The 23,889-nt window shown below is 38.5% G+C and overlaps 1 protein-coding gene across 1 annotated transcript in view; it reads right to left on the bottom strand.

Moving 5' to 3' along the window:
* LOC112309221 (EGF-like and EMI domain-containing protein 1) overlaps window positions 1-23,889 on the bottom strand; it is a 195,070-nt gene that overhangs the window by 137,084 nt on the left and 34,097 nt on the right. The window contains 1 exon segment of the mRNA XM_053919362.1: window positions 7,929-8,051. Within this exon segment, the coding sequence (XP_053775337.1) occupies window positions 7,929-8,051 (123 nt within the window).

Here is a 23,889-nt window from a genome sequence, read left to right as displayed (position 1 = left end):
ATTTTATTTAGTCCTATGAGTACAACTAACTGCAGGTGTAGAACTAATATAAATAAGATTAGCTAATATTTCCTAAGTGGCTGCTCTGTTTCAGGCCCTGCACTGAGGATTTCATCTGTTCTGTTACTTCCTCAACTACCTCCTCTATATGGAAAACTGAGCTATGGACCAGACCAGTTAAGTGACTAACTCAGTCACCCAGGTTGTTTATGGAATAACCATGATAAAGTTAATGTTGTTAATTAATGACCCAAGACATGCTGTTCTCAGATTTGCATTACTTTCCTCGCAATCTTAAACCCCATGCTATATTTTCATAAATTAGTAATTTAAAGCTCAAGTCTTGTACTTCTAGCTGCAACAATTCAGAATCTCCCATTCTCTGTATCTCTGTGCACTGAATGGGTATTCTAATTGTGGGAAAATAATGTAAGAATAGACCTATAATAATTATAAATTATTGATTCAAGCCACCATGTATTGAGCCTTTATTATGTGTCAGATATCATTTTAATCTCTTCATATTTAAATTTATCCTACACAGTAAGTATTCTGTATTATTTAGACAACATTAAAATTATTTATTAATTAATATTAGGTTTTATTATTTGATACAATGCACTGTAAAAAATCTTACTTTTAAAAATATTTCACAAATGAAACTAGGAAAAATCCTAAAGATTATTCTGAAGGAAAACACGTAAAGATACTTTGCACATAGAGTTAAAGAAGAGAAGAAAGAGAGACTGGTAAGTCCAATGTTTCGTCATTTTATTTTGTTTTAACTTCGGATACAGAAGGGAGAATTCATCATATTGCTCAGTTCAAGGAAAATTCTTGTCATTCCCGAGTCCTTGGAAGGGCTCTGAAGTTCAGAGAGGCTAAAACTGGGCCCAGATCTCACAAATTTTCTATGGTGCAGTAGAATTCAGACAACTACCAGTCCTACCTTCTCACGTCTGCAAACTGTAGAAAAACTGCAGAAAAAAGGAAGCTTTCTAAATATATTCTTAAAAATCCAAGTAGTTGAAAAAGTTTTTGAATTGGGTTAATAATCAACATTCTGGATAAAAGCTTGAGAAATCTGTTTTTTGCAAGACCACAGATTGGAGATGAGGAGGGTAGAAGGGAAGTATTTCTTAAATTTAACTCCTGGGAATGAAGTTTTTCATCTGTCACAGAAAAGTGATTAATATTGCGAGGGTGATGAATCAGATAATGACGGAGAGATGCCATCAGCTTGACAGACTAAACAATTTTTTTAACCTGATGTAGCCCTATTCAAGACATCAGCTGTCATCTGAATTGAATTCTGTTTCTAATTTGTCTTCATAAATAATGCAACTAATTGAAAGGCAGTTACAATGGAAGTCTTTAACCTCTTTCATCTCCAATTTGAGGGCAATCTCTTTGCATTCCCCAGAAAGACTCTTCTGTTCCTTTTATCAAATAAAACTTAGACATCACTGATCAGAACACTGAGATCAAAAACAAAAGAATCCATTGTGTGAAGACCATTTCATCTCGTGGTTTTTCTCAATGTTTTTCTAAGTTTAGCATTTTCTTAAAATGTGAAACTCATCATAAAAGTCTTATATAAGAATATTTATGCAAGCTCAAAGCTTTACTAAGAATATCTTTATTTAACCAAGTTTCTGGGTTGCAGTTCTATCTTCTTCTTGCTGCCTAACTTTTGCTTATTTGGAATTGAAATATGACCTGTGACTCTACTATGGTGAACATTTAATCACACAGAAAAATCCTTAGTTGTCGGTTCCAGGTAACCATTTCCCCCACCCCTCCCTCTTCATTTGTGAGTCAATAGAGGCCATTGAACAAAAACAGACCCTGCAACTGTGAATGAGGAATTTCTGTATCATAGGCTGAAATAATTAAAATGTTGTTTATTTGAGGTCTCTCTGTACAGACATCAGTGATTTCATTTGTTTATTTGTGAGTGCAGATGTTAATAAAATTATGTGAGAAAGGCATGAAAGAGAGGTAACGGAACGATGCAAGCACTGAAACTTTCGATCGTTTAATTATTTCATCCCTCTGGGAAGGCTGATGCCAACAAATACATCAGGGGAAGGACATGATTATGAATGGAGATTTGAGCTGAGCATGTTTCATAAGGTTGTTATTAAAAAATGGCAATTTAAGAAAGGTTTTGTGAAGTATATCAAATTATATCTAAAATCTAACAAGATAGTTAAAATGCAAATTACACAGCTAAATAAAAAATTGGAGTAACATAAATTATTTTGGTATCTAGCTTCTGGCTATTAAACAATATCCACTGGCAATAGAAAGAGTATATTCTACATTATCATTATTTGTATTTAATAATATCTACTGAAGTCTACCTCTCCACAATGAGAAAAATCACCAATTCAAAGCCATCAAAGGATAACATATTTTGTAATAGAGAATAGTGGCAAAGGTTCAAAAGCTAGAAATACTGTAACAAGTTTGAATAATTCAAAATAAGCAAACCTATCTGCATATGTACCTTTGTATATTCTGTTATAATAACAGCTAAAAACTAATACTTGTTAAATATTTCATATGTATTGACTTATTTCTAAAAGGGCAAAGGCAAAATGGAGACAGACTCTAGAAGGGGTGAATAAAAGAGAACAGATGAGTATATTCGCTGCTGTAAAAAAATAAACTGGAAGCAAATAACCAGGACAGGAGCAGAACCACAGAAATGGAGATCACATGGAGGGTTATCAGCAGGGAGGTGGAGGTGGGGAGAATGGGGGGAAAGGTACAGGGAATAAGAAGCATAAATGATAGGTAGAAGCAGGTTAAGAAGTATAGAAAATGCAGAAGCCAAAGAACTTATATGTACCGTCCATGGACATCAAATAAGTTGGAATGCTGGTGGGGGGGGGGTACAGGGCAGAGAGGAATGAAGGGGAGGAAAAAAATGGGAAAATTGTAATAGCATAATCAATAAAATATATTTTTAAAAAAGGCAGAAAGAATGTTTTGGGGGTAATGGGTGTGTTTATTATTTTAATTTTGACGATAGTTTCACAGGTATATATATATGTCAAAACTAATAGCAGGATACAGTCTAAATATGTGAAGTCAATGGAACATAAATCATATCCTGAAGCTGGCAAAATTGTATTAAAATAACACCACTGAGGGAAACTGGGTGAAGACTACAAAGGACTTATCTGTACTACCTTTGTAATTTCCTGTGAACCCATAATATTTCAAAATAAAGAGTTTAAAAAGTAAAAAAAAAAGAGCAAAGACATACAAATTTAAAAAAGTTGTATTAGTGCTTGTTGAATAAAAGCTATAACTCTCTTTAAAGCTGTTTGAGAGAAGTCTGTCTCCACAACCTACTGATGGTGGGTATAATATATGAAAAATTACATTTACCACCTCACCGCCCGCCCCCCCCCCCCCAAATAGACTGGGAGGCTTAGTCGACAGAAATTTATTTTCTCACAGTTTTGGAGGTTGGATATTCCAAGATCAAGATTTCATCCACGTTTGGATTCTGGTAAGAGATCTCTTCCTAACTTCAGTCGTCACCTTCTCACTGCGCCCTCGCGTGGTGGAGAAAGCCAGCTCTCCAGTGTCTCTCCTTACGTGGCTCTAATCTAGTATGAGGGCTCCACCCGCAAGAGCTCATTTAAACCTGATTATCTCCTAAAAGCCCCCCATACAAATATTACATCGGGTCTTAGCGGGGGACAGGGGCAGGGAAGGGCGGCACACAATGTAGTCCCTAACAAGGACAGAAGATGAGTGAAAGTCAGACCGACCCTGGTACAGAGAGGCAGCGGTTAAAGGTGGAACTTGTGCCGTCAGGAAGACAGGAGGAAGAAATATAAAATGAGTGGTTACCCCTGTCAAAGACCATCAGGAAAGGTATGGAAAACACTCCACATGAAGCTGATAATTAGGAGGCCATGAGTGTCTTTCATTTGGTCTGAAGTCCAATTGCATACATATAAAACTGTATATTATATGTATCATTAAGGCAACATAAAATTATATGGTATTGTGAGAGAGGGAGATGAGAGAGGGAGAGAGAATGAGAATGGAATGCCTTTGGCTAGGGTAACCAGAGAAGGCTTACGAGGCCAACTGATATTCAGTATGGACCATGGTGAGTAGAGTTTTGTCAGACAGACTTGGGGGTGAGAGATCATCTATATTAAGGGTAAACTGTAAAACTGGAGAAAGCGTAGCTTACTGGGAAAATGGAGAGCAGTCACGATGGTGGGAACATGTAATAGAAATGTAGAAGAAAAGTGGTGAATTTGTGTTTACAAGCTGATAATTATAATGATTAAAATATGTTGTTTTAACCCTCAGGGCTATATCCAAAATAGAATGTAAGAATATCATTTCACAGTAACTTTATGATTTTTCTTAGTCTTTTTAAGATACTTATCAGAAATTATTTTAAAACATTTGATCAGGATTGAAATTAACCAGGTTTTCCTGAAAACTACTTTTCTCTTTCAAAGTAAAAGTTACTTGAGGTCCTTAGCTCTCAGACTTCTTATCTCTAAGGAGAGATGTTGGACTAGATTATTCTCCTTGGACTTCTCCCAGATATGGTCCTTTAACATCGAAAACAATATTTTTTACAAAAGCACAACAGTATACTTCTTTCCAATAAAAATATTGAAGTTACATATTCCTTTTTATTAAACTGGATATAAAACTCTCACACTGTTTTATGCTTGGACTTTCTAAATTCTAAGTTCTTTTTAAAATAATTATTACCCAAAATCCATGGTTGTTTAAAAATTACAGGTTAGCAGGTGATTTATAAAAAATTAATAATTGTGCAAACAATAAAATTATTATACTTCAGAGATGCAATAACTTTAAGGGCATTTTCCCAATTTCTACAATTTCTACATGAGGCATCTGGAGTGTAGGGAAATTAAGTGATTTAAGAGCTTAAACTGAAGGCTACATGCCAACTTGGATTCCACTGTGCCGCTGTCCCTGGTCCACATGGACAAGATTTAATGTTGGGCTAATAAGAACATAAACATCTCTGTCTTTCTGGTGATTGCTAAAATCTAGTTTCCAATTTTGAAGCTGTTGGTTTCCAATTAAGGGCAATTTAAAAGTATATGAATTGTTTGACAACATCTGTGTTCATGGAGACCACCAATAGCAAAGAAAATCTGGCAAGAAGTCCCCCATTGCCCATGCTGTGTCTGTGCCCTGCCGCCAGCTAGGTGCAGTGGGTTTCACTTGCTGTGGTCCTCCTCACACGTGGGACACCCTCAGACTGGCTTTCTTGATGCTGCCTTTTGGCAGAAGTGACAGTGGGCCAGGGACTGTCACACTTCCGGCTTCCAAATCCAGCTATTATGGACACGTTCTCTAAAACCACTTTGTGGAACTTTATCATTCTGGCAGAGGCTGACTGGTACCTGCTGGCCATATATCATCACAACGCACAGCCCTTAGAGAGGGGACCGGTCTTTGAAATGAAATAATCTGAAACCCTGTAAGTATTTGGGGGTGCAGAGAGTTCACTTCCTTGTAGCTGTGATTAAAAGAAAGTAGAAACGGCACTGGAGGCACTGATTCAAAAAGTCACACCAGCATAGCCCTGTGACCGATGGGCAGAATGGAACAAAAAAAAGAGAGAGAGAGAGAGAGAGGAGGAAGAAAGAAATGGATGCAATTATTTTGAAGTACACCAAACTAGTAGAATCACAGAATCCCATAATTCCATCTTCTCTTCTGTGGCTCTACCATGGGTCAAGATGAAATTTCTGTCCTACTACAATGCTCAATCTCCTGCCAGGGAAAAACTCCTGGAGGGAAAGGGAGCTAACTTAATTTTCTGTTTGAAAAAATATCTGACACGTCCTACAATATAACCCAAAATACAGACCAATATGAAACCAGTTCTCCGAGTAAACCTTTTCTTTCAAAACAAATAAGCAAAAAATTCTTCACTATATGCATATGAGAAAGGCACCAAAATTTCCGCGAAGGGTGAGTGCTGAGTTCGCAGTCTACTCCATTCTGTAGAATGACATTCAATGATTCGATAGGTTAAATGCCTTAAAGTGATTGCATTTTTCATAATCTTAATTCACTCCATATCTATAATTTAATTTTACACTATCTTGAAATTCTGCATTAGAAGATCGCCGTATGGAACAGTTAATAAGCTATTACCATGTTGTAATGTATTTGTACAATAGGAATTGTGATTTAAAGAGTAGAAATAGAAAAGATAAACCATAATATCCTTATCCAACTCCACTTTTGACCTGATGTCATTAAAACTTAAATTGGAAAATTCAGTGGTGGTGAGGAATAAGGAAAGAGCTTAATGATTTTACTAAGAAATAGCTAATAATGCTAGGGTTTAGAAAATTAATTTTACCTGTAAATATAATTTTCTTGGCTAGTAGAGTATTTATTTTGCCTTATCACAAAGACCAGATATTATACATTTATATAAATTGGCTACTTTGCAAAATGCTTTTGTATCAGACATACTAATTCACCTGCTCACCCTTTACTGATAATTAGCACAATTGCATATCTTGATAATTTTGCTGCTTCTAAATATTTGTAACTGAGAGAAGTGATGGTGGCAGTTTAAGGATGTTACTTGCTGAAGACCTTACACATGGGGATGGGAATGGGAAAGAGATTCCTATCGCTAACCCCGGAACCCTGCAAGAAGAGGGTACCTGGATTACATAACGGTGCCTGTCTCACTGCTTGCACCTGCTGCAGGTACAATTGTTCCAATATTGAGCTCCCTGGATTTCAGGGCACAACTTCTATCTGGAGCTTTACTCCACTTTGGAAAAGTCCTTTTCTTCCTCTCAGGACCTCCATTTGCACTTATCAACATCAGACCTATGTCTAGGACATCTTTAGCTGTGTCCCCTGGTCTTCTCTCATTTTGTACAAGATGTGTTCAGCAAAAGAAAGAGGGAGTATGTGTTATGAAACTAGGTCAGGGTAGCTTATTTCTATTTCAAATTTCATAATTATAGAATGCTTATAAGATCCTAGCCATTTTACATAGATGGACTAGTTAACAAGCCCCAAATAAATTAAGCCAGCAATTAAATTGTGCTGTTCAAGGTGCTACTCTTTTAATATAATAAATATTTTTAAGAGACTGGCTGATAAAATCAGTGTGCATCTCAATGCCATTTGAAGGCCATGATTCAATGAAAAACCACTTTTAAGTAAACTATTTCCACTAAAACAAAAACAAAGCCCTAATAAATCATACGGGAAGCACAGTGTTTCAAACATGTATTCTGCTGGTTTTAATTCTGTGCATAAAAGCACATACTCATTTTAAGAAACTTATAAAATTCAAAAACATACAAAGAAGATATAAAATAATAATCCTACCACACAAAAATATCTAAGAACATTTTGATGTACAATAAATACATAGTAATCTCATTTAATGTGTGTAGTTTTTAACTATTCTTGAGCAACTATGATTAGTATATAATCAATTATAAGTTTTGCTTTTATAATCATGAGTCCATTTCAGAGTCCGGTCTGAAATGAGTGAACACAGCAGCTAACATCCCCCTTGCAATGTGGCTCTGTGCTTTCCTCGTCGTGTAGAAGCAACAACTAACCAATTTATACTTTACTGCACATGGCAGGATGATATGCTATGGAACTCCTCACCCACTTGGGGATTCAAACTTTGCTTGTGAATGTTAATTCCTATAATTCCTTCCCCATCTTTTTTTGTCTTTCATTTTTTTTAATAGCAAAATCTTTTTTATCCTAAGAGAGAGAATTGTGCTTGAAAACTGTCAGCTTCTACGGATATTTTGACAATAGAAAAACCTTTCCCTTTTGCCCCTACAGAAGCAGGTTGATTTTTCACTGAAAACGGCTTCAAGCTGGTCCTAATATTTACTCACTTATGCAGGTGCGTTCATCAGCATGGAGTCTGTATCCTGTATCACATTCACAGTGGAAGGTGCCCAGAGTGTTAATACAGCGCTGCTGGCAGCCCCCGTTCACCACCGCACATTCATCGATATCTAGAAGAGGAAGACAGATGGCCAGGATTACAATGTCATTCCAATGTCAGCTTCGGAGAAGTGGCACAATATTTCTTTGATTCACAATATGTGTTATATTGTACAAAGGTACCGACTCTGTTGCCACAAATCTTTGCGTGTTTGATCCATTTTTTCTCCACACTGTAAACAACAAAATGTAGATAGAAACTTTATTGAGCTTTTTAAAAACCAGCAACAATGAATATAAAGACTGCCTCACAATTTTCTATTCTTCACATAGTGGTTAATTAGCCAGATCTGAGATGTAGATAGTTCCTTGCAGCAGGGAAACTGGAGGCAAGAATTACAATGAGCTACTCAGTCTGGAGCAGCGCACATTAGCAGATAAACACCTATTGTTGGTCTGATACTGCTGAGGAAAGCCAGTAATAAAGTCAAGACCTTGAATCTCCTTCTCATGTGCGATGGTGGGCATCAGGGAATAGACTGATACAGTCGAATCAAATCATCTTTTGGCGTTCTTAAAAATACACCCGTACTTTCGGTTCATTGATTGAGCTTATTCCTTTTCAGTCAGGGTTCCACTTTTTAAAATACTTAACACGCTTCTGTGAGAGGTTCCTTTCACTTTAGGAAAAAAATTAAAAAGAGGTCAAGATTCATAAATGAATATATTCTTTTAGGAAAGAAAAATCCCATATTTCCTTGTACCCTACGTAATCAGTACTTATGTACCTGAAATCACACACACAAAAAGACATTCACCAATGCTGGTAATGCTTCTCAGGTAATCAGTGGGTTATGAGCTTCTAAATTTTGTTAGAATTTTTTTTCTTCAAAATCTATGCCTTTGACACATGTCAAAGTAAAAATCAGGCAGAGAGGTCAACACTGGCGTGGGAGAGCGTGTGCTTCATGCAGAGAGAGTCCCTGACTTCCCATGACCCGATCCCAGACATTCAGGCAAAGAATGTTGAGTGTGAATGTTTTTCACTAAAATATGTTCTTGTAATAGACAATTAGCTTTACATTGAGTGAGATTAATTCCGCAGGGCAAGGTCCTTAATTGAGAAGACAGCCACATGGAGAGGATACTATGGCAATGCCTTATTACAGTAACTTTCAGGCTGACACAGTGCGATCTGTTACAACGGCTTTGCGCTGTGACAAGCACGAGCGTGTTTAACCTGAGGAAGGCAAAATAATTTCCTTTTACTTGGCATTGCTTTTTTATGAAGAAATATATAGAGAATATACTAACTCATAAAATAAGTCCCACATTTTAAAATTACTAGTCTACCATACTGAACACAGTTTGCTCAATCTAGTATTTCCCTTCTAAAATGGTATATTCTGGAGCACTTTCAGATATATTTAAAAGAATGCTATTTGAGAGATAAGAACTATGGACTTTACAAAGCATTAGAAGTTTTATTAAATTTTGGGTCTGCGATAAACAAACCTCTAAGTCTTTTTCATATAAACTAACGTCAAATCAGAATTCTCCATTTCTTACTTGCACTTCATGCAGGGCTTGATATGTATGCTACCTAAATTTTTATCTTTCTAGTTTTAGGGCATTATTCCACAGGGTTGAGATACCACTTTGAATCCTAATTCTGTCAGCCGCTGAATTAGATATCTTTCCTAGGTCTTTCCTATTAGACATACAAATAAAACTACCAAGGGTACTATGTTTTGGATGATAACATAGTACCCTTGGTAGTTTTATTTGGATTTGACATATTAATGCCAAAAATTATCATACTGTATCATATATATGTATGTAAATACATTCAGAATGTCTTGAAGGATATATACAGATGTAAATGATTGTATCTGAGGAGGAACAAAGATACAGAATCTGCCTAAAGTGCTGGATGTGGGGGTGGGAGTGGTGGACAAGAGTTTTTATCCATATTTGTAATGTTCCATTTTTTTACAAGAAAATATTCAGATATTACTTTTGTAATGAAAAGCAATTTTATAAAAGGTAATATATGGTGACTTTCCCTTGCTCTGACCCATCAAGCTTCAATAATTTTCTGACAAAAGAAACCCAGTTAGTATAAAAAAGGAACTCATAGGAGTGGACGCTACTTTTAAGAAGGATCTTCTTTCAGTGTGTTTTAGTATGTTCCTATTCTTAGTCTGTCCCAGAACTGTAATTACAGCACTACACTGGAAATGTACACACGGCAATGGAAGCAAACCAAAGTTTCTCTCAAAGTAGAGTCAGACAGTCCTGAGAAAAAATATCTTAGTGTTGAAACTTACTAGCCTGTCACCTTGCCTTTCTGAACTCAGTCTTATCTATAAAATGGGATAATAGCAATTACCATAAGCACTATGCTATGCTTTTTTCCCTTTCCTATTCTTATATGAGCATTTGGGCTAGATAGCTAATATTTGAGCGTATATGTAGAAATTAAAAAAAAACCATGTAATTTCATTCCACTAAATAGAGGAGCTAACAATGCAAAAATGTAAGGGGAGAGTGCGTGACAGAAACCGCTGCAACATCTGAACTCAGGGGAGAGAAAATCATTTGGGTGAGAATGATAAGGGGATGCTTGAGGTTAAAAACTGAGAACTGAGTGCGAGGAGAAGGGGGGGAACCTGAGGGTGCAGTGCCTCACCTTCAGCAGTTCGACCTGTCAGTTTAGAAAATAAGGTTGGCAAAAGGAAATAAAGTTGAAAAACACATCTAAAATCTACTTTTAATTAATTTGGAAGCAAAGTGCTCCTGGTCTTGATTTAAAATACAATACACTTCTAGGCAGGTTGAGACATAATAGGCTATGTTTACACAGTAGTTAAGTAAACATATTAACACTTAAAAAAATCAATCATTTGTAGAGTGGTACCAAACACAAAGTAATTGGTTTGACTTCCTTTTTCCTTTTTTGCCCTTTCAGAACACATTGACTGTATTGACAGTTTGGCCATGGTGTAAACCGTAGTTCTCAAACCTGTGTGCAAATCGTGGTGAACATGATACTGGGTAAAACACCTTTGCCCTGCCCTTAAAGACTTTGATTTCATTGGTTTGGGGTAAGGCCTGAGAATCACTTCTAAAACACTCTAAGTGATGCTAATGTGTAGCCAGAGTGGAGATTCCCCTGACATGGTTAATGTTTTAATCACCTAAAGATCTTGTTAAAATGCATGTGCATATTCTGTAGACCTGGGGCAGGGAGCCGAGATTCTGTGTTTCTAACTGGATGAATGTGGTTCCGGCTACTGGGCTACGGTCTGCACTCTGGGTAGCGAGAGTGTGCATAACACTTTGCTCAACCATTAATGTCACATGGATCACAAATGTCACGATTGGGCCCAACTTCTCAATTGTTTGCCCAGAGTAGACCAGTCCAAATGGATAATCAATACTCCAAACAAAATACTATGTATATATAATAAATATATATTCATTATTTACCAAAACCCTCTGAAAAGGAACTACAATATTCACTCAAAAATAGTTAATAAGTGAATACAATTTTAGCCTGCCCGTTATTGGAAACGACTTGCTTCTGTAAAACATGAAGGACACGTCAGCTCTCCGATAGAATGCCTCTGCTATAGGATAAAGCCAGGTGAAATTGCCGTGGTATTAGACACTCACACTGAAGCTGTCACGAGTGATTTTCTTTTCTATCAAGATGGTGCCCAACAGAGTTAAAAACCAGAAATGTCAATATTACATTAAAATGTTATTATCAAGTGTACTCCATGGGAAGAAACTATTTCTCCATAAACTCTCAGCGTTCCACCTTTATGTTAGCTGCTGACAGAAAGCCCTGCCCTTAGAACTGGAGCTTTAGGGCACTGCTGGGAATAATGATAAAGTGATTAAAATTTTTTCAGCATCATCACTGTGATATGGACCAAGGATTTCATGATTTTTATACTCTAAAAGAATATTGAAGAAAATCAACCATGTCTGCTATTTTTCCTTTTTACTGTCCTTTCTCTAAATATTTCTGCTGTACTTATCTCCAAAACTATCCCCCCAGATGGTCACAGAATATAATAGTATAAAAGAATTCCATTTGATAATTCCCTTTATTATCAAATGCATTTTGCACATAAAATCTCCCTCAGACAATGATCCACTTTTGTTTCTAAACAAGAATAGTTTTATATTATTTTTATTAGACTGAGCAGCCAGAGTAAGATAAATTATCCTGCTATTTGCCTTTTAACATCCTGTTTTCAGAAACCTGTTGATTGAGAATAAGTGTTCCCGGGTTGCTCTATGTTGGAGATTGCATTGTAGAAGTGTTAGGTTTGAAGGAAATATTGAAGAGCATGCTAGCGATTCCGTGAGATCTTCCATGTGGTTTTATTTTCACTGTGTTCCACTATAACATTACAATATCACAGTGAAAGCACATCAAAACTGCTGACGTTTTGCTTGTGATGTTGTAGTGCCTGATTGAATGAACTGCTTAAGGTCAAAGGTCCTGTTGTATTAAGCATTCGTTGGCATGGAGTCCATAGTCCGTAAATGTTCTATGAGTGAATAAATGAGTGTGTGGTTTGAGAGTTACCTGCGGCATTCAGTCATCTCATCCACCTGTATTCATCAATGGGATTTCTTAGAATTGGGCTCTTACTGCACTTACCCCTTTTTACTCTTGCAGTAAATTCTTGATGTTTGTTTTTGACCATTTACAAGTAGCTTTAAATACTTTAGCTCTAATATCTAGGACACGAAATAATTCCTAAGTTTGCTAATGAACACATGTGAACTGATCTGTAGTGACTACACACTGGTTGCCTGCTTGGGGTTCACTCATCTTCTTCACACAGACTAGACAACTCCAAGGTTTTCCTTTGGGGAGTTAATTTTCTCTCTTTCCTTTCAGAAAAGTCATCAGTTTATGACTGCATGCGGTGGGGTTGGGGCACACCATTCCGCTCCTGAGTCGGAGGTAGACTCTGCTTGGTATAATCTCACCTCCATGTGCCACACCGACTGGACCAGGAAACCTCTTCAACAGCCTAAGGATTTTCCAAGAATGAATGAATTAGTGCAGATGTGATCCAGTAAGTATGAAGTTCAACAAAAAGGTCGGGAATCCTGGGACACAGAGGCCCTCTTGCTCTGGGAATTATAATTGTGGGTGTGAGACATTTTGCAGAAGCCCTTTTGCTCCATGAGTGAGGCTACACTAAAGATAAAGACAACAGACAGGACAAAACTGGAGACTGACAGAGAACAGGAGGTGGAGCCCTGATTAAATGGTGCCTGAAGTCCTCCTTACCTCTGGGCTTCTCAGTAAAGTGATCCAACAACCTTCTTTCATTGTTTCCACACTCTGAGTTGCATGATTCTTTACTTTATAAGTGAAATCATCCTAGCTGATACATACGTAATGTAAAGCCAGCGTGCAGGAGGAAGCCATCAAGTGCAGCTCAAACTCAGCATACACTTTTCAAATGTATCTATTGCCCTCTAATCAGTAAAATGGCTTGATCTATATTTAATCAAGGGTCAGGAAAAGTCATTTAGTTCTTCTGAGAGCATTCATTGGAGTAATTATATTCTATCAAGATTCCAACAAAATTGGAGATATGTCACAATTTGGGTTTTTTTAATTGTAAATATTAAGGGTTTATCGAACTGCCTGTGACAGGGTGTGACACATCTGATACTGCCAGAGAGGATGAAGGTGCCTCCTGAATGGGTGCCTCACAGTCTCCCTGCGCGTGGGCCTTCCCCAGCTTTTCCGCCAAACCTCGGCCTCTGATTTTTCCTTTTGTTCCTTTCTTGGCAGCTACAACCTCTGGTAGCTTGATGCTCAGTTAGTGCAAAAGAAGCAAGCGCATGTTGGTTACTCTGCAGCTACCATTGTTACTACATTCTGCTGTTGTAAGAAATTTACAAAAATGTTACCAGTTTTCTAGCCAAGGCATTCACCCAGTAATGAAGGTGCCCTTTCTCGGCAAAAACCGCCTAGCTCATAAAGAGGCAAACAGAACTGTGATGTGTATTTTTAAATGAGTAACAGGACTGGAAACAAAGCTCAAAAGGCTTGTGCTAAAGATAGGAGAGTATATGCATACTCTCCTAGAAAGTGGACGTGGAAATCACTTAGAAAATTCTAGAGATGTGGCTGGGGCTGCCACACTAAGGAGACATGGTTTTACTTCGTGGCCAATGGGCAGCAGCAAGGCAAAGGGCAGGTTACAGAAGTGGGAAGCTCATGGCAGAGAAGCCAAAATCCAGATGAAAGTTGATGAGGAAGCTTGTAGCAGTGTAAATAGAGATGTGGGCCGATATAAAAGATGTTAAAAAGGTAAAATCAGTATAACTTGGTTATTAACTGGATAGGATAAAAAAGAAAGACTTGAGGTTGACCGCCTGGAGGGATTCTGTTGAGGGTTGTGGGAGTCACTGAGAGAGCACAGGAGGGGGAGTATCTGATTCTAGAAAAATAGTTCCGTTTTGGATATAAATGATTTGACAGACAAATGTGGTGGGAAGTTTGGGATATCTAGTAGGAAACTGAGTATGTGGACTAAAATCAGAAGGAAAACATGGGTTGATTTTTCAGCTACCATTTATCTACCTGCACAAGCTTAAAAATTAGGAGTCATCCTTGAGACTTTCCTCTCCTTCACCCACACCTGATCGAATATCAAATTTTCCTTATCTCCTAAAACACAAAATCTGTACCCTTCTCTCCTCCACTGATACCGCTAAAATCCAAGCTGCAAGAATGTCTGCAATACCCTGCTAGAGCTCCCTCCGTATTCACCACTGGGTCCTCCAGTATCTTCATGCTGCACCACGGTGATGCTTTCAGAACAAAAGTTATACCACCACTCCCTTACTCCGGTTGTTTTACACCCTTTGATCCCTTCCTATCACTCATAGAATTAAACTAAACATCAACATGATCTTCAGACCTCTCTGTGGTCTCGTTGTTGCCTCCTTCTCTAATTCTATCTTGCTATTGTTTTTCCCCTACCATGTTTTAGAAATACTGATTTTCTTTAAGTTCCCTGAAGGCTCTTCACTCCCTTTTATTTCCAGTTCCCTTCCTTTACCTAGTGAGTATCTATGCTTCGTGCAGAAGTCCACTCAAGCACCATGACCTCAGGGAGGCCTGTATTTCTCCTTCAGTCTAGGTCAAATTTATGTGTTATACTCTTTTAGGACTAACTTCTTTTCCTTTGGAGTAACTAGCTCACCTATAGCTGTAGACTTGCATGTGTAATTATTTCTTGGACATCTGTATTCTCCATTATTGACTAAGTTCCATGAGAGCAGAACCCTGTTGGTTTTGGCTCAGAATAGTAATCCTAGAGTTTGGCAGATAGAAGATGCTCTATAAATATCAGCTAAAGAAGGAAATAAATGAGGTACAGAGTATAGGGCATCTCTATGTAGATAGTAATACCAGCCACAGAGTGGGTGGTTTCCCAAGTAAAAGCACGTAGATAAAGGAGGAGTCTAATAAAGAACACTGAGAAATACCCACATTCAAGCCAGACTCAGGTAGGGCACACGAAGCTGGGCAAGAAGGCAATGCAGAGAAGTAGGAGGAAAAGCAAGAGAGTCTGGCATTATAGAAGCTGAGAGAGGGGTTGCTTCAAGAAGAAAAAAGTGATTAGCACAGGGATGTGAAGTAGGAACTAGAATTTAGCAACAAGATTTAACATGGGATTTACAAAAATAATCTCACCAATGACACTGATGATGATAAAAGTGCTAAGAATAACGATTCACTTAATGATTATTGAACACTTACTAGTACCACGCACTGCTCTAAACTCTTTGCTTAAATTGACCCTGGATCGCAGTGGGTTGGATTGAAGGAGACATGGGAGACAGAAGGAATGCAGAGAGTTAACACATATATTGCATTGTTTTACTATTAAGGAGAGGGGGTTGTATTTGGGTAGGAGAGTATAGTAAAGGGAGAGGATGTTTTTAAGGTGGATGAGACTTGCAGCAGTTTAAAGTCTGATGGCAAGAGGCAAATAAAGAGGGTTGACTTAAAGATGTAAGAGAAAATTTCTCAATAATTTGAGAATTTCAAATCACACCAGTGCATTCCAAGAGAAGGTATATGTTTGGAAAACAATCCCCCATGGGCCCTGAGCATCCCCACACATTTTTGTTAGGTATGCCAAGAATGCCGAGGGCCCTGATCACTCTTTATCCAAGCCATTTTTCAGGCCTGTGTTTGCACAGAAAGATGAGCTAATAACATCTTCCCTGAGAAAAAGAGCAGGCTTGTTTCCACTAACTATAAAAGTGGTGGTTCCCCCAAGTTCAGCATTTCCCTTGTACAGTGTGACCAACTGCATACACAGGCATCCAGATGAGCCCTTTGTGTTTCTGCTGTGGGATTTGGGGAGCATGGGAAGTTGACACAAACAGATGAAGCTCTGGCTCATGCTTTTGCCATGAGTAATAAAGCCTTTGTTTCTGACCCAAGAGTCTCATGTCTTCTGTCAGCATCCATGAAACAGTAACAGGTTACTTTGTTAGCATAAAAGTAGGGTAAAATCCAAGACTCTGCCTAGAGTTTGATAGCATACAAAATAGAAATCACACACACAATTGTCTGTTACTCTGGGTTAGAGAGAGCATGTCCACTGCAGAGTGGAAGGATCCTAGAAGCCACGGAGGCTGTTCTTGTCTCCTCCCTGTTTTACCTCTACTTACTAATTGCTTGTAGCTTAACATTAATAGTAAAACATACTAGTGTCTTATCTGCCTGAGCCTGATTTGACAATTTGATCCCGTGTGTTACCTCAAAAGAGAAGAAAGAAAAGATGTCATGCTAGTGTGCCTTACTATGATTTTAAAGAACAGAGAGAACACAAATACCCAATTCAAATCTTTGTTCTATTGTTAGCTTCTTGAGGACTGAGATGGTATGAGTTTTACTCATCACTGTGTTTCCAATACCTTAAAGACAGTGGCTGGCCCATAGGATATGCACAATATTAGTTGGAAGTTTGAAAAAATAATGAATGAGTAGTGGGTATCTGAATTTGCAGAGAAAGATAATTCAGCAAGAGACTGAGAAGGAGGAGTTGAGAGAAGGTGGAAAGGAGTGGAAAGGGGCAGGACAGTGTAGAATTTAGGTGCCTGAGAAAAAATGTCTTTTTAAAACAGGGTGAATATACTATCAATGCTGCTGAAAATCAAATAAAATGGGGCCTGAAAAGGTCTGGAAGATATTGAAATTATAAGGTCTTTCTGCTAAAGTACAGAATGTGAATAGCAAGTTAGCCTTTGGGGATGTCTACTTCTTTAAAATTTTTCTAAACCACGAATAGTCTATTCTTTCTTCTTTATTGAAAACAGAGCTGCCAAGGTCGTGCTTTCGTGGATCTATTATATTGCTGCCTCATCCATAACATGACCCCATCACATACCTGAGGACCAGTGTGATAACACTCCGGGATAATGTTGTCCTCATACTCTCTCTGTGTGAAGGGGCAGCAAACAATGAAAACAAAGCACAGCTTACTCAAAATTGCAGAGTACTACATATGCTTAATATACAGAGCTTCCACAAACATCAATTTGACATTAGTTACTGATATGCAAAATCATTTTTGGTTAGAATATTTTTCTTTTATTTTTACTGACACTATTATAATTGTCCCCACTTCCCCACCCCCTTTGCCCACCTCCATCCACCTTCCCTCTGGCCATCCCCACACTGTTGTCTGTATCTATGGGCATGGACATATGTTCTTTGGCTAATCCCTTCACTGTCTTTCATCCAGTATCCCCTCCCCCATCCCTTCTGACAGCTGTCAGTCTTTCTGCTAAAGTGCAGATTTTTTTCTAAATCCTAAATAATATATTTTTCTTCTTTCTTTACAGAGCTGCCAAGGTCATGCATTCATGGATCCATCATATTATATTTTATTTTTGTATTTCATAGGATTAGGCACCAATGGCAAAAGAAGGTGGGTAATTCTGTAAAACTAGCCTGAGCCGAAATCCCTATAGTTGGTTTTGCTTAGCTAATTTTTTCTACACCCATTTCAACCCATGGCCTAAATACATTGATTTTTTTTTCCAGCTTTTAAGGAAGGAACCTTCTGTGGGCTGAGAGCTGAGAATCATTTCCAGGGGTGAATATGACATTCACTCTGGACACTGGATTAGCAAAACAGAAACCTTTAACCAAACTCCCTGAGAGAATAAATGATATGCTCTTCTGAGAGATTTTAATCTTTGGGACAGTGGCTGTTTCTGATTCCTCTTTTTCCTTCTGGGCTTAACATTTAGGTGGTGCTCAGTGTTTCCTAAATGAGTAGTGAGTGGAGACCCATCTGGAGTGGGAGAAGCGGAGCCAGAGGAGATGGGCGGACGAACACAGGAAATTGGAGGCTAGTAATAAATAATGGTTGTCTGGCTGACTTCCCACTTGGTTGAGTTAAATAATTTGATCTAGAAATTATTCAAGGATACTTCTGAAGACCCTTGAATACATAATTCTAAGGGTCTCAACTGAAGGGTGGCAGAGGACAACTGAAGCTCTGGATACTCTAGAGCTCACTACTTGAAAGGTAGATGTTTCCCCAGGTGTTGGGAGACAGGACAGGATACAAACTGGGATTCTGTTAGATAGAGATATAATAGATGGATGGATAGATAGATAGATAGATGGACAGATAGATGGATGGATGGATAGATAGATAGATAGATAGATAGTAGATAGATGAGATGTGATAGATAGATAGGAAACCTTCATGCCCAAACATCCTCTTTCCCATTGATTGTATGAGTCAATAGGAAAACCCGAAAAAGTGAATATGAGTCTAGCATTTTCATCTCAGGGTAGATTGTTCTGATTAGCCATATCCTTACTTATCAGATTCAGGAAAAGAGAAAAATTTCTTATGGAGTTGAGAGAGGAGAGACAGACAGCCAGCAGCCAGCAGAGGAGCTAGGCATGGGGCTTTCCCGTATCAGGGAAGTTGATACGGGGCCTTGGACAGCTGGGGGAACAGGAGGAGGATCCAGGAACTGGGAATTAAGACTTAGAACCTCAAAAACCAGTCTTTCTCCTTTTTCAATATCTCTGATTAACACTACCTCCTTTTAGCTCACTTCCTCTCCACATCCCAGTCTAACGGTGGTCAAATTGACTAAAACAAACTGGCTCTTTTAAACCATCCAGGCCCCTCATCATTTGTACCATGCATAAGAGTTTGACAGAGACAGTCATAATAATGAATTGATGTGATTTTGGAGGGTTGTAGTAATGATTTTATCTGTGCAGAACTTTTCCCTTCTGCTCTTTTTCCTGATTATGCATTCTTCTCCTGTGGACTGGGGTAGAGGGAGGACTATTATTGCCCTTTGCCACTACCAAACTACAGGTGGGGAGCTAAGGCAACCTGAGAATTCCATGTCCCTAGCCACAGCGATTGGGGGAGGCATTTCACTCAAGTCAGAGGAAACAGAACCTCGCCATGGACATTTGTTCAAGCTACTGGGAGGGAACTCGGCAGCACTGTCATTTCTGTAGGATGCTTGGAGTTGCTCTTCACGTCTATTACAAAATCCTGAGTTTCCTTTATATTTTTGTGAAGATAATTAAATTGTGTGTCACTTCTATTGTCACCTTGATTTCTTTTCTAGTAAAAATTTTTATGAACATGCTAGAAAGAACTGATTTACTTAATTGTGGAATTTGAAAGGACCACGGAAGATAAACTACCCCAAACTCCTACCCACTGTCGGAGTCCCATCTTCAACCTTTTTAATACATGGCTGTCCAGACTCTGATCAAACACTTCCAACTGAAGAATGCTCCTTGTTTAATTCTTTTATGTCTTCCTCCTATTTCTTTGTCTCCTCCCCATATGTCCTTTTTTATTTATGTAACATAATTATATTATAAAACATTTGAAAGAAAAAAACAATAACTATGCATTTTTCTCAGAGGAAGTTATTTTAAAATATAAAAAATAAATAAAACAGTGAAAATATGTAATATCTTGCTAATTTATTTATTTGGTAAAATTAGTGCCTTTCTTTAATTGGCACATTATTACTTTTGAGAATAAACATTTTATGTTTCAGTTGTACTTCTTTTTCTGGAAAAATAACTATGTATATTTTTGCCCATTATTAAATTATATTCTCCTGCTCTTTCTCTGTACTTTTCCTTGCCTGATGTTTACAAAAATAGGTACCATTTATCATAAAACATCTTATTAAAAATAGAATATCTTTTAAAAATATTTCCCTTTGCTGACCAAAAAACAAGAAAGAAGGCTTTTCCTTTAACCAAACTTCCGAGAAATATCAATTTAATTTAAAGCGCACCTCTACACTCTCCAGGATTTAAGTTTTCAATTAGAAATCCATTAAAATAATTGTGTTCCCTTTTCATGTAGTCACTTAACCTGCAGTTAAATGTGACTTCTGTTATTATAAAATAGCTCATGTGTAATCTGATGTTATATTGCTTAAACTGATCTCAGTAATATTAGCATTTGTAAATTAAGTATAAATGTGCTGAAATTCAAACCCTAAAGTTGCTATTTACAAAAATTGGTGGACTGTTTACATTTAAAAGCCCCAACTAGAACAAAACAATATTCCCTTTCTCATTTCTTTTGGAAAGCACAAATAAACTGAAACTAGGAGAATCTAATTTAAGGATCCTTCCTTCATAAAATTTAAGAATCATCAAAAAAGCTATTTTCCCCAAGAATTTATTACCTATGGAATTAATTATCAATGACTTTATGTATTATATATCTTTAAAAGCAAATAATTAAAATAGAACACAAAAATAAAACAGTTACGTGGCCCATGTCTGGCCTTCATCTGCACCAAAGCATTGAACCCGTTTGTTTTTTGAATTTTCAGCACCATAAAACTTAGACTATTTTCCAATATTACCCCAAATTTCCACTTTTTAATTGCTGCAGTCCTCTTAAGTGCTTGCCTCTCCTTTCACTGTGCCTTTATACCCTCACCTAACATTCCTCATTCCCGCGAGACTTCCCTACCTCTGTCCACCCAGCCAGGACATCACGCAGTGACCAGTGATTGGTCTCCGAATCCTCTCCCCCAATCCTATCCCACATCTACTGTGCCAGGTCTGCATGACGCCTGCTACCCACAAAGACGACTTATCCATTAGGTACAGCGCCTAGGACCCACAATACTTTCAGAGGCCCACAGAAGTGCCTTATATTTTAACCTTTTAGGTTGAAGAAAGTATTTTTAATATATAATTATTTATACAGTCATATATGTTTTTATCAGTACAATCACTTTATTCTTTTATGGAGAAAGGCCCACATGCCTATGCCCATCAGAATCATAATGCGGCCCTGCCGTCCACTCACTCCACTTTACCTTCGGAGATACCAACCAAGGATAGCTTCCCTGAAGGAAGTCTCACAGCCCGTGCAGCTCATGTCAAGTCCCTATTGAATTCCACAGTGACTAGTCCAAGCTTTTTTATGACACACTCACTACACATGCACACGCACACAACACACGGTCAGAGGCAGCTTCATGGGTATGAGGCCAGTACAATGGCAAAGGACCCTAGGTCAGAAGGGCCTTGTGCTTATGGTTTAATGCTCTATGTTCACCATCTTAAAATATTTAATACTTTTATGGTAGCATTTGTGTTTTGTAAGTGAAGTCAGGTGGAATAGGGCATGAATCAAGGACTTGGAGATTCAGCTTATATATGTTTCTACTTCCTACCACCTTTGCTTCCCCTCTGGGATGGTTCTTCCAGGCTGCCCAGCATCCTCCTCCCACCTGTACCCATTGACCCCATTTGCTCTCTCCTGCCCACACCCTTTTGTGGGTCCTGGGCACTGGTTGAGGGAAGGTTGGGGTTTGGAAAACAGTACCTGCTGCATCTTGGCAGGTTATAGCAGGAGCTGGCCCCACTCCAGGGTGGCGGCATCACTGGCCATCTGGAGAGTGACTTTGCAGGGATGAGCCTCCCACCCAGCTCTCATTCAATGCCAAATAAGTCTGAGCACAGAGGACCCTTGGGGTTTGTGCATCGATTGTAAGTAGGGGTGTGAGCTAGTGGGAATGAAGGACTGACTTTCCTGCCTCCAGCCAGGGTACTATGTGGTGCTCAGGCACACATGTTTTGAGTTGCAAGGTGGGACTGCTCAGCACCTGTGAGTATCTGCTCTTCCCCAAGCATCCCCATGCCTAGGATAGCAAATAAAAAAACAACATAACAGGATGAAAGAGAGACACCATTAAAGAAAACTGAAAGTTTTATATGCTGGCAGCAATGTGCTCTTTGAACAGAGGCCACACATTGCACTGGGCCCTGGGAATTACGTATCCCCCTGCATACACGTCTCAGGTCCCAGGAGCTGCTCCCCCTTCATCTCATTGTGAATCTTGATCTCGCTAAGAAGGACTTCCCTCGTCGTATTAAAAAATGCCTCCTATTTCCAGTCCTCTGCTGTTTCTTCTTATGGGATCTAAGTCCTCTACATCATGTCAGTGATCCAATTCCATTTGCATCCTTCCAGCTCTGTAACATTAGTTATTCCCCTCGTCTTAACTCCTCTTCTCTCCTTTGCTATTGGTCTTTCCCCCCTATGTCTTCCATTTTCCACCCCCCACTCCTCACCATTGTCCTGCTCATCTAATTTCAAAAACCAGTGGTCCAACAGTTACCGTCTCTGCTTCACTCTCCTCCCTTCCTCTCACAGTTTAGCTGCCTCACTCATCATACTGCTAAAACTGCCTGGTCAGAGGTTTCCTGAGACTGTCTAATAGGCAGAGAAAAGAGCATGTCACAGCCCTTGTACTTTGGACCTTTCTGTAGATGTCGATATTATTGACAACATTCACTCTCCTAGTTCGCTCTTCTACCTTGGACTCACCGTCCTGGCACTTTAAGGATTATTTCTCACTTCCCTGACTACTTTTTGCAGTCCTGGGCATTTTCTATTTTCCATGCTATTACTCACTAGATGGAAGTTTAACAGAATGCCCACCAGATTTTAATATACCTGAAGTTGAAGGATTCCTCTTTCTGGGCCCACAATTAGTATACGCTTTTACGAGTAGATACTAGAATTTCCCATTCAGATTAACATTGCTTTTTTTTTAAAAAAAAAAAAAAAGAGAGAGAGACTTCTATGGTGTCCTCTACTATTTAAGGAGAAGTCTAGGAGTCTCAAAATCAGTGAGGTAACTCAAATGCAGATAATTAATTAATTAATTTTATTGAATTTATTGGGGGTGACATTGGTCAATAACATCATATAGGTTTCAGGTGTACAATTCTGTAATACATCCACTATGTATTGCATTGTGTGTTCCCCACCCTAAATCAAGTCTCCTTCCATCACCATTTATCGCCCCATACCCTCTCCTACCTCCCCTCACCCACTCCATTTTCCCTCTGGAAATCACCCTAGTGTTGTGTCTATGAGGTTTTTTTCTTTATCCTTTTAACTTTTCCACTTTAGACTGAGATGTGAAATGTTCAGTTTAGGATGTAAGGTAGATGTATTGGCAGAACTGTTACTTCCATCAAAACAATTATTTATGTTGGAGAGTTTTATAACGTCATGTCTAAAACTTATTGGATCTTTGCTGAAAGTTATCCGTGGGAAAGTACCGGTGATTTCCAAAATTCAGTGTGTCCCTGATGCCTACAGGATGGAGTGTGGGCTCTTGACATCTGACTCCGGGCCTGCTCTTCTCTAGCTACCACTCCCCTTTCTAGACTTACATCTCATTACTTTGCTTTACGTACACAAAGTCCTAGCCCAACTGAATCACTCAGTACTGCAGAAGCTTTTTGCTAATTCCGTTTTCTGGCTCATTTCAATCACAGTGCCAGGAGCG

The sequence above is a fragment of the Desmodus rotundus genome, chromosome 2, assembly GCF_022682495.2.
Source record: "Desmodus rotundus isolate HL8 chromosome 2, HLdesRot8A.1, whole genome shotgun sequence".
Taxonomy (NCBI): domain Eukaryota; kingdom Metazoa; phylum Chordata; class Mammalia; order Chiroptera; family Phyllostomidae; genus Desmodus; species Desmodus rotundus.
The sequence above is the reverse complement of the archived record's forward strand: the minus strand, read 5'-3'. Positions and strand labels throughout refer to the sequence as shown.